The 11,874-nt window shown below is 29.8% G+C and overlaps 2 protein-coding genes across 3 annotated transcripts; both read right to left on the bottom strand.

Moving 5' to 3' along the window:
• Positions 1 to 1,404: 1,404 nt before the first annotated feature.
• On the bottom strand, positions 1,405 to 4,806 carry LOC117233590 (disks large-associated protein 5-like). Its single transcript, XM_033494044.1, has 4 exons — positions 4,465 to 4,806; positions 2,016 to 4,385; positions 1,823 to 1,945; positions 1,405 to 1,723 (listed from the first exon to the last, which is right to left on the bottom strand). The coding sequence occupies exons 1-4, from the start codon at positions 4,619 to 4,621 to the stop codon at positions 1,680 to 1,682; spliced, it is 2,694 nt and encodes an 897-aa protein (XP_033349935.1). The 5' UTR covers positions 4,622 to 4,806; the 3' UTR covers positions 1,405 to 1,679.
• Positions 4,807 to 5,575: 769 nt separating this feature from the next.
• LOC117233614 (optineurin-like) lies at positions 5,576 to 11,474 on the bottom strand. Of its 2 annotated transcripts, none has more exons than XM_033494089.1 (6): positions 10,758 to 11,474; positions 7,210 to 7,541; positions 6,836 to 7,129; positions 6,230 to 6,781; positions 5,958 to 6,143; positions 5,576 to 5,867 (listed from the first exon to the last, which is right to left on the bottom strand). In XM_033494089.1, the coding sequence occupies exons 2-6, from the start codon at positions 7,525 to 7,527 to the stop codon at positions 5,745 to 5,747; spliced, it is 1,473 nt and encodes a 490-aa protein (XP_033349980.1). In that variant the 5' UTR covers positions 7,528 to 7,541; positions 10,758 to 11,474; the 3' UTR covers positions 5,576 to 5,744. The 2 variants fall into 2 exon arrangements, with proteins under 2 accessions (XP_033349980.1, XP_033349979.1); XM_033494088.1 differs by lacking the exon at positions 10,758 to 11,474 and adding an exon at positions 7,844 to 8,080.
• Between the last annotated feature and the right edge of the window lie 400 nt (positions 11,475 to 11,874).

The raw sequence follows: 11,874 nt of genomic DNA, 5'->3' as shown, positions 1-11,874 counted from the left end.
AGATACTGAATATCTCTCAAAAGTTCTCAAAGCACATAACTCTCAGAAACACTTGACGAGGTTCGAGCGTAACATACCTAATGAAGATTTTAATGAAGACAATCGATAAAATCTTTACTTTGGGGTGTAGCGCACATGAATTTACAAATTTCGTGCATAGAAATTCGTATTATTTTTGCAATTAAAAAATTGTAAAATGTGTCATTTTTAAATCGTTAAAATCTGTCGATTTAAATGAATGAATAAAGAGACCGAAGGACCTATCCTCAGTAGTTTGCCATCTTAGTGGCAAGAGGATTGAAATCTAAACCACGTCTCCATTAAGATTGTCATTTTAAAAAATTCTTTTAAAAATTATAAATATAAATATCGTTGAACGTATTGAAACTATGGAAATTATAAAATATAAAACGTTAAATTTTTAGATGAAAATTATTCAATTGTATATTCTATTGCTTTCCAGTTTCAGGTTCCTGGTGACTTCTGGCACATGGCAGACTGAAGAGTTCGTCTTTGAATTAAACAAAGACCAGAAACAACGGCTTAAACAATTTATCGGCATATGAGACCAAGACCGGCGAGTTTAGCTAACAAATCACACTGGTTGGCAGCAAACCACCTATTTGACGGTGGCTGATTGTTCCGAAGACAATATCTCTTGACAAGTTTCATGTAGTCATATAATTGGCTATGGATTGGGAAAACTACCATCTGCACATTTTTGCAAAGGGGAATTTGTAATACGGCGATGTATCAACAGAGGATTTTTTTAAAAATGCTTCTTAGTACGGAAGGGGATAAAGTAAATTATGTATATGACTTGGGGCTAATTGGGATCATGTGATTCATTATCCGATCAGGTATTGTCGCATGTTCCGATATGCATCAAGAGGAAAAAGATGTGTCCGTCTGAAGATTCAGGTGGACTTTGGGGGTATTACGAAAAGCTTGAAAACGTCCGTGATGTTAACAATCCAGAGCGAGAAGAGTTACTTGACTGACTGATGCGCGATATAGAGGAGCGAAAATATGACCTTAAAGCAATTAATCTGCGTTTGGCTAATCTTTATTCCTAAATGGATAGTCAGTCAAGGGAAAATCTCTCAGGATGACTTCATTGGCGATCCGATTAAAATTGACGGTGGTTTTTGATAAATCAAGAAGTCATATTGTCATGCAAGGAAATAACCATAATCTATCACGATAAGGTCAATAAAAAATATTTTTGAATATTTTCTAAACAGAATTACCTAAATTAACATGAATCTAATTTAACTTGAACAAATACGAAACGCGTGATTAGAAATATTTATTGGATATATATATTATTCACTGATATTCAATTATAGCGCCTATCTATTTCATCAACTTTGTAAATATGCATATATCCACATGAACATCACCTTAACGATAATTCCGTTTTATTAACGTACATAAATTATACAATACACATAAATTTTCAATCTAAATCATGTGCAAGTATTATTTTAATTCTTTGTAAAGAATATGTTATGCAATTAAAATGCATTTAGCCCCTATTATATATCTAAAATAAAACATTAAGGTTGGACAACAGCAATAGTTGCAATAAAAATAATCCATATCAAATATCAATTAGAAATCGTAAAAACTTATTGTACCTTTATGAGCCAGTTACACAAATTTCATAATACCGAATATTATAATTTCTTGTTTTGCGATCTCCTGCTGATACGTTGGGACGCTAAAATCGAATTATAATTACATACAAATATATATCTATAAAAGAAAATATATACATAATATCAAATTAACAAAAGCTAAAATAAAATTATTTAATTACATTTCTCTTCTATTCCCAAACTAGAGGTTTCCATTGACATACTCCTACTTTTACGTTTACTTTTTTTAACGTGAGGAGTCAAAGGTTGGGTTGGTTTATTTGTCCTATTACTGCACTCTTTTTCTGAAATAAAACATGTTCATTTAAACATTGCATTTAAAGACAAAATATTATGTACTTTGTATAAAATTACCTATACCAGAAAATTTTACACTTCTTGTGGATCTTCTCTTGTCACTACTTTTATCCAGACATATGTCATTACAACTATAACACAACAACTCTATATTTGTCTTTTCATTATTACTAGCATTTAATTTAAAACGACTTTTTCTTCTTCTCCTATCCATAGGAGTTTCATTTTTTTTATATTCTGTTTCTTGTATATTGCCAGATACTCTTCTAGAAGATCTTCGCCTAGGCATAGGTGTTCCTGTTGAAGTAACAATTCTATTTCTCAATATTCTTACATTGTCAGTTTGGTCATTTGTTTCCTCGTTGCTACTTATAGAATATTTTTTTAATTTGTCATTCAATGTACTTAAATCTATATCGTCTGAAGTTTCTTTGTTAGTTTTATCTAATGTGAAGGTTCCATCTAACACTGACTCATCCTCATCCACTGCATTTTGTCTGGTGATCTTCCTGAATGGTGTATTAAAACGTTTATTTACTTCTTGTAATGGTGTAGCTTTTTCTACCCTTATAATCGGTATTTTATGAATGTTCCTGTCTGCCGAATTTCTACTTCCCAGAGATTTTTTAATTTTGTCTTCATTATCAAAATCATCCTCGTCAGAATTACTGTCATCAAAATAAAGCTTTTTTTCTGCGTTAATTTTCATTTCTGTACTATCAAAGCTATCTATCTTTGATAATACTGCAGCTAAATCCATCTTTGTTTGTGTTTCTTCGTCAATTGATACTTCATTTAAAATTATATGATCATTAAAATTAATTTTATTTGCAGATTTTACTGTTGATTCTATTTCATTAAAATTTTTTTGTTGTTTCAATATACTCTTTCCTGGTGTTCGATTAGAATTAATGTAGGATATTGAATCATCTAACTGAATCTTTGGAGTTTTACACATCTGACTTATCTTTATTATTGTTAATGGACTCTTTGCTATCTTTGGTGTTTCAGATGATTGTACCTTTTGCAATAAACTTAATCTTTTATCATCTCTAACAGATATAATTTCATTTTCGCTGGAATTAATAGACTTAGATTTAAGTTCTTTTGCATCACCACTATTTCTTAACTTCATTTTCTTTTTTGCTAAGAAAGCTCTAACAGAACTGGGCTTCGTTGATACAACTTTCTTTTTGACAACTTTTTTTTTAGCAACTGGTCTCTGAGCAAACAATTCCTCCTCTTTCCAAGCATGCGCACGAAGATTTTCTAATTTTTCAAATCGTACATCACAGTTTCTCACTTCTATGTACATCATATCCCAAAATCCTTGCAAATCCTTACATGTAACTAACATTTCACCCTTTCCTGTTTCACAATCATTAACTAATCTTCGAAATCTTTCAAACTTTTTGCTTATTAACAATTTTGTTTGCCCAATAGCTTGATTTATTTCATACTGACCATCATCTGTAGTGTCAGGCTTTGTTTTGATTTCTGTCCATTTTTCACATAATTCATTTAATCTATTTATTTCTTTATTCAAAAGAAAATGAAAATATTGTGCAGTACGTTCTTCTTCTTCAATCGAAATATTTAAATTTTTCATAACTGTATCTTTTGTAGGAATATCGTTGTCCGAGGAACGAGTAAGACTAAAACCTCGTCTTAACTGTTGTTCTTTTCTGGCATTGCTTTTTCCACGACTAGAAACTATATGAGGTGAAAAAAAAGCTGGTTCACATGGAGAACTTGACCATATAAATGTAGACATATTATTGTCTAAAGAAGAGGCTGCTGTGATGCTGTTATTATTATGTATTTCACTATCACTTGATGTTTCCTTATCACTAACTGATAATTTTAATGATATAGATTCCACAGAACTATCTTCTGTATCAGTTACTGATAAATTATCCTTTTCTTCAATAAACTCTGTACTATGGTTTTTAATACTAGCCCTTGTCATTTTTGTAGGAGAATTTAAAAGTTGACTTAGTCTGGCAGGTGACATACTTTGTACGACTACTTTCCCAAATAATGGCATTTTAGGCAACCCTGATGGAGCTTTAAATTTATGTCCCTCAGGGGCGAAAGATTTCACTGCCTTTTTCTGATTTCTCTGATCTTTATTTGGTACATTTAAATTCTTACTTGAATTTTCTGCATTTTTCTTCTCGTTTGCTTTATTCATTAATCGCTTCTCTGTCGCCCTTGTTACTCGTTTAGGAACAGACTTAGAAGTAGTGGTAAGTGTATTAACTGGTGTAGTTGTTGTAATTGGCGAATATATTTTATGATGAACAACTCCAACTATAAACGGTCGTTTTTTTGTACGTTGTTCAACCTTCTTACGTTTTTCACGTTCGGCTTTCCATTTTTCAAGTCTAAGTAGACGGTTTTCTACAGCAGGATCAGTCTGAGCTTCTGAAATTAAATTTTAATTAACCAATAGTAACAATTTTTAATAATTATTCATAAAATTTTAATAGAGTTTAATACAAACTTTCATCTTGAATATTTATCGCAGTGTTTGATATATTGCGATTTTCATTAAAAGCCTTTGCTCTGTAACTTTTACGCGACTCTTTATGTCTTGCAGCGCGGATAATACGATTTTTTTCTGTATTTCCAGCATTACATGCTTTGTATTTCTGCAACATCGCTATTTTATTTTATACTTATTTTAGGCTGCCGACGAGATTAAAACGTATCTTTCGTTTAACCGTTTGTGATTCAACGGAAAACAGTTTAAACATACTACGCTATAGAAGTGCTACCAACAGCAATGAAAGCTATGTTCTTACCAATTCCTTTCAAATTTTAATCTTCGCTGATATTAATTTATGCGAAATGAAAATATAATTCCATTTACGACTCTTCCTCTAACTTTACTGTAAAAATTTCTTCGTTAATAACTCATTATAAACTAAGAAAAGAAGACTAAAAGAATATTTAATACCAACATAAGAATTTTTTTTATGAACGAAACCTATAAAATTGTCTAATATAATCTTCTATAATATACACTCATTGATAATTCGAGATTAATTATGATACAATATAGAAACCAAACAATATCATTATATTCATACAATGTAGTTTAAATAATTTGCATTAAAATTTGGAGCTATTAAAAATGCTTACAAGCTACTTACAGTGTTCATAATACCAGCGACGAAATCATTTTTGTATTTTTTTCTGATATGATATATACAAGTTCGAAATAATTTTCCAGTGCGCCAATGTTAGTTTAAACTTTTATATAACAGTGACTTTCGTTTTCAAGAATCTTTACACTCATACATAAACATATATTCTCTTTATTATTCCAATCTCACATGCGAGTTTTATTTGTTCTTCAAATTATGCATCTCAATAATTAGTTAGGAAAATGAAAAACTTTCTATTTTTCACTAAAGAAAAGCTTTCAGTCTATATGTATCATTTTGTAATAAGTACATATATCTTTTCACACATATTTCTAAATGTTATTTTAACGGATTCTCGATATTAACATAGTTAAATACTTGAATTCGTTATTAAATCATAAGGGAAATCCTTTTCTTTTATTTAAGCGTGTCAGAATTTGGAGGGAATAAATCATGCACTTTATATTTAATACTAAAATTTAAATAATTTTATTTCATCTTATTTACAACTTCTATTACAATAAAATGTATGTTGTCTAATATAACATTAATGGAAACATTTTTATATCTATCAATATTTCTATTTTTATAATTATACACATATTTAACAAAATATGTATTTTAAGATTTTGCACTAGTCTAAACTTAAACAATCATTAACATGAGTTTCCAGTAAATGTACATTTGGGAATGTACAATTACAGTTTGGACATGACAATGATAACAGTGGGGGCTGTAATTGTTCAATAATGTCTGTCTGAAATTGAATAGATATAACATAATTTCTGATATATCACAAGAAGTCAAATTATATATCTATAAAGCATAGAAACATTTGGCAACTTACAGGTCTTCCACACGTACTTAGAGATTTAATTTGTTGTTGTAGTTTCTCGTTAAATTCTATTTGTTTTTGTAAATCTGCATTTAGCGCATTTTTCTCTTGTAATAATATCTCCCTGAGTTTTCTCTCCTGTCCAAAATCTTCTTCATGAAGTCTTAACTGTGTTCGCAGCAAACTGTTATCTTCCACCTACATTAATAATGAAAGATTATTATTGCATTTATTGTTAGAAAAAAGTATTTGATTCTAATTTTTATTGAATAAATCATACTTACATATTGTGCTAATTCTTTCTGCAGCTCTTTTATACATGCTTTTTTTTTCTGTACACTTTCATGCATCACACCAATTTCAGCAATTAGCTGGTTATATTTTGTTTGAAATTTTTCCTTTTCTGATTCTAAAGACTTTTTATAATAAATTTCATATAATTGACTTTGTTGGTCCAAAGATGTTTGTTCTTCTTGTAAACTAATTTTTTCTTGCTGTAGAAGTTCTTTAGCACTGTTTAAATTTTTGTATTCTAATTCCAAGGTCTTTTTTTGACTGTCAAGCATCTTCTTTTCTTCTTCAAGATTTTCTCTCTCTTTCTGAAGTGCGATTTTTTCTTCTTCGAAAAATCGTTTATTATCAGCGTTTTCTTTTTCTGATTCTACAGTTTTTTCAATGGATTCTGAAGTCTCACCTTCCTTTAGTATCTTTACTTTGTCTGTATTTTCATTCAATATCGAGTCTAATTCACAACAAACTTGTTCACTAAGTTGATTTTCAGGAATAGACACTCTTTCCTCTCTTGCTGTATCTTGTTTGTCACTTGCATCAAGAAACTACAATAGAATAGCAATATTAACAAATGTATAAAGAAAAAAGATATAACGTACCTCGTATCCCATTTCCGAATGACTAGTTAATTCAGAGCTAAGTCTCATTTTTAGGTCCGTATTTTCTTTTTTAAGGTAGTTTATTAATTCTCTAGTTTCTGCAAATTTTTTCTTATGATTTTGATGTATTCTCATAATATCTTCTTGCCACGTCACTAGTGTGTTAAATTGTTGTTTCATAGCTATATTATTCTGTTTTAATGTTTCCTTTAATTTTGTGTTTTCTTGTAACACCTCATTTAACTTTTGATGTACTTCTGCTGAATCCCATGACGCTATCATAGAATTATAATCCTACATATAAAATAAAATTTAAACAAGTCTACTGGAGTTAATTTAGAACATTAAATTTTAGTCAATTAACAGATACGTACAATAGACATACACTTTTGTTGAATATCAACATAAGATGCAAGCGATGACTGTTGGATAGTATCCAATGAATCTTTACCTAGCACCACAAAAGATAATGATGTGTCATCTTCATCAACAGCACAAACATCTTTAACTGCTGTTTTACAGTACAAAGGTGCATCCTCATCCAATTTGAATCTAGCCTTTCCATTATTTACAGTAAACCCAAGATTCTGCAAATGGCTTTCTGGCTCGGCATATAGTCTTGGATTAATATTCAATAGTTTGGTTGAGTTCTGCTCTTCTGATGTAGATTTTTGTTCTTCACTAGGCTCCATGGTTAAAAAATCATCTGTAGCAATAATTTGATATTTTGATGATTTACTTTGATAATCTAAGTACTTGTTGATATTACAAAATGTCCAGTAACTATAGTTTTATATGTATATTTTCATTAAATTACGATAAACTATAATTTAAATTTAAGATAATAATAACAACAGTTTTCAAAGTTACTTCATTATTTAGAGCAATATAAAATCTATTGGCAATAATTAATATTAGAATTTAGATATATTTTTTCCATAACGACGAATAAGTGACAGTTAAGATAAAATATTTTTTATTACAGATTTTGATAAAATCCAGGCTTACCAGAATCACTGTTTTATAAATATGACGTCGTAGAAAACTGACGGTTCATTATATTTCACTTTGTATATGTTGATGAATTATATAAATAACAGCGCTACAAAGCGATCATGTCCAATCATAAAATTAATTAATTTCTTAATAAACAGAAATATTTCTTAATTTATTCTACTATCGAATTTTATTTGTAAAAATTAACTTTTGGCAGAGAGAAAATTTTTTGGTTTCAGATTACGTTTGGAATAAATATATACTTTAATATATAGTAGAAACCCTGGATAATTGATTCACACAAAATGTCGGACTTTTTCTTACCAACTGTGCAAATATTTCACTATTTAGAGTTTATTTCTAACAATTTTGTACCAGTTTCTACTAGAAAGGAAATGAGAGTGTAAGGTGTTAGTGTTAAATTATTAAAATAAGAAATAAGTTTATATTCAATATAATTCACCTACGTGCCTTAAATATTTAGGACTATTCCATGTTTTTGCTACAAAAATGATGTATTATATGAACAATAAATTTAAATAACATAGTAAATCTTTATTTCTGACATATTGTACCAGGCCTCTACTCTAATGTTTATACCAAGAAAATGAATAGAAAAAATAATTTATGCCATTCATTTAATTGATACATCTATATTTATCTTTATTTCATAAAATTAGTACTTAAAATAAGATTGATCAAATATATTAATACGAACATAAACCATCTTCTTCACCCGTTGAGAAACTACGATCGTTAGGGTGAAATGTTAGGGAGTTAATTGGATTAAAGTGTCCTTTTAAACGCGCAAACTCTTCAAATACTAAATGAAAGAATCAGGAATTGACGTTTCTTTGCAGTGAATGTGCACATCCAAAATCCATTTCTTTGGCTCCACCCCGGTAGATTAAGATACTATGGATGTTATGAATTTATCACTTCAAAAATTATGCATACGTAAAATCATAGATTAACACATAGATTTGTCTAACATGTAACGTTTATTTTAGTGTATTTTACGCGGCTTTTTGATGCCATATTGGTTTCTATTCACGATTCATCCAATGAGGAGAGTCGCTGACAGTAAATAAATATGAAATAAAACACGTTGGTAACGGCCATTTTGCGCGGGATTTTGAATCGTGAGTATCGGATCAGTTTTGAGTTATCCTTTACTTTCCTGCTGCCGTGAGGACAATACATCCTGTACCTCGTCCAATGTACTATTACAGTATTACGTGTGACGATATCCCATAAGATGACAAATTCGTTATCGCTTGCGACGCGACGATTGAATTGAATATAATTCTCATATTTGTTGTAGCAAATCCTAGAAAACGTAAGAGACACACTGATTTTTCTCGTGATCGGTATTTCAGAATGTGAGATACAAATGAATAAATAAATTCCATAATAAATCCCATATAGTGTCAGGTCTATTCTGTATTTAGTCAATGATTAAGTCAATGACTCGACACAGATAAAATTAAAATTACCGTCCCATTGATACGCTTATGTAACGATGCAGCACGTCATTCACACGATGAGTATGTTAGATATACGTATATTGCGAAAGAATGATAACGATTTGACTCAACATACTAAAATTTATTATCACAGGTTCAATGTATATTGTCGGATGACAGTTAAAGACTAAAATGTAAAAAAATAAGATTAAAAATTATTCAATGTTCCCTAGAAATCAGCAAACTTGTTCACGCGGACGTATGCAAGTGTAAGATCCTCTAACCGTTAATCCAATGATGCATGTCCAACAACTTATTTTATATAAAAAATAAAAGAGCAGAAGATTATGAAAATTCTTTGACACTTTATAAAAAAAGTTATAGACTTCAAACCAGTCTACTCACAACAACAATGTATAAAAGAATATCAAAGCTCGCTCTATGGAATTTGCGAGTGCAGATGATTAATGCTTCCTTAATTAATCCAACAAATGATCTGCATAATTGAAGAAGAATAATACAGAAAACATAAAGTGCACGATGCATGCGATATTTCTTTCCTTCAGTTTCGTAATCAATTAGTTGTTGCTGACGAAAATGTCGGATGTACTATTAGAGTATAAATATAATCTCGTAAACAAGAGATAATCAGTTTTTCTATTCTTTCGAAAATATTTTCTTTTTTACGTCATGTACAAAATAAAAAATATCTTCGCAGCGACTCGATGTGAATTTAAAGCAGTTATACAATTTGATATCTCCATATCATATGACTTTTTATTTTTGTTTCTTATCTTTTATATTTCATGTTTTCTATCTAGCCTAAATTATCCGTTAATAATCATTTATTTCTCGTTTTACGAAGAATTTACAATTTTGTAATGTAATAATTTTGAAGGAATATTTAAATTCGTTATTTCTTACGTTACTTCGTTTTTTTTTTTTTTTTTTTTTTTTAGAAACATGCATAATGATATGCAACATCATTCGTAGAAATCGAATATTGAACAGTTGCATCGTATGATATGTTAAGGAGAAATAGACACGTTAGGTCAGGCAGATGCCTACCGGCTGATGGTATACTATCCCTGCCTTATTCTACTGATCTCCAAACCGGACTACGTAGTATATGTGGATTTTATCTCATAAATAACCTATAAAGAATCAATATTTTATTGAATTGCGCATATATTTTTGCATAAACCAGCACTAGTGATCGTTAAAATTATATTGTAATAAAAATTAAACGAAAATTTGAAGATTATTTTGCGTCCATACGAAGACAACGAATACGTTTCTCCAAACGATGATATTAACGTTAATATTTTTATATATCAATCTTTCTTTACAGTCAGTAAGTAGTGGCACTTTAAATGATAACTTTAGCTTTGAAATTGCGTTGCTCTATATCAGTTTATCAGTAAATATTTGAGTTGCGCAACAAAACTCTGGTAACCCACCTTCTTAAATTTTCTGCTAGATATATACAGTATTAGATATATGCAGATATATGCAGGTTACCTATTGATAACATTTTCGGTGTCTCTACATCATTCGTTATCAATCGGACTCTGACGATATTCCTGGCACACGTAAATACAGGCTTATCTTTTAGTGAGTGAAAAAACGATTTCTAAATGTAAACAAATATACTTTCAGTAATATTCCTCTAAACAGGAGATTACAGTCTCAGTATAGAATTACTTTAAACATGTGATCTCGATATATGATAGACGATTTATCGCAACGCGATAAATGTTTGCACCAAGATTGAATGTTATAACGATATATAAAAATTAATGTGTCACAAATTTTTGTAACTTGAAGTAGAATTAATGGTAAGAAGAACTCGGAAACTACTATGAAGAGACTTCGTCAAAAGTGACGCGATTGGCAGATCCGATTTTGACGTAAACTCACGCGATACATTATTATTAGTACCTACTAGTGTCATTTTTGAATGCTTGATAAGAAACTGCCAAATGGTACTATATTGTATGCCGTTTTCTAAAGAAACTTGCAATACCTTTTAGTGAGCAAAATGACACGCGTATTCGAGAAATGATTATCAAAGCAAGTAGCTGAATTAGGTATAATTTTTTTTCTTCCGTTGTAAATTGTAATTGACGTAATTCTTACTTGGTAGATAGCGACGCATATTATGTAACCGAAGCTGTTGAGAATTATTTATATGTATTTATCGGAAATATAATATTTTCACCAACATTTTGAAAGATTTGGTAATATTTTGGTTACAGGTGGTATGACTATTTAATTTATTAATTGTGTGGAACATAGTTCAGAAAGGCACGTGATCTGGCTTATTCTTACGAACTCGTTCTAACGGACTGTGAACTCTAATTAATATGCACACATGTAATTATATTAGCATAAGTTAATAAGAAACGAAATGTGAACGTAAATGTAATAACTTCGATTAATCACATGGATAATTAAAACATAAAAAGACATTGCATATATAAATAGGTATGATTATATTCTATATAGATGGATCTTTTCCCCTAAAAAGGATACATTCGAAAAATATAACTTTCTATTAATCTATTTAATAATACT

This window comes from Bombus vosnesenskii, unplaced genomic scaffold (assembly GCF_011952255.1).
Source record: "Bombus vosnesenskii isolate JDL3184/JDL3185 unplaced genomic scaffold, Bvos_JDL3184-5_v1.1 scf7180000013297, whole genome shotgun sequence".
NCBI classification, from domain to species: Eukaryota; Metazoa; Arthropoda; class Insecta; order Hymenoptera; family Apidae; genus Bombus; species Bombus vosnesenskii.
This window is presented reverse-complemented; position numbering and strand designations above follow the sequence as displayed.

Bases quoted from the DNA above. Each gene is read 5' to 3' on its own strand.
- LOC117233614 (XM_033494089.1), bottom strand. From the start codon at position 7,527: ATGGAGCCTAGTGAAGAACAAAAATCTACATCAGAAGAGCAGAACTCA. The intron at 6,144-6,229 runs GTAAGTATGATT...TTATTAATGTAG, and splicing joins AGAAAGAATTAGCACAATAT to GTGGAAGATAACAGTTTGCT. The intron at 5,868-5,957 runs GTAAGTTGCCAA...ATTCAATTTCAG, and splicing joins TAAGTACGTGTGGAAGACCT to ACAGACATTATTGAACAATT.
- LOC117233590 (XM_033494044.1), bottom strand. From the start codon at position 4,621: ATGTTGCAGAAATACAAAGCATGTAATGCTGGAAATACAGAAAAAAAT. The intron at 4,386-4,464 runs GTTTGTATTAAA...ATTTAATTTCAG, and splicing joins GATAAATATTCAAGATGAAA to AAGCTCAGACTGATCCTGCT. The intron at 1,724-1,822 runs GTAATTAAATAA...ATTCGATTTTAG, and splicing joins TTTGGGAATAGAAGAGAAAT to CGTCCCAACGTATCAGCAGG.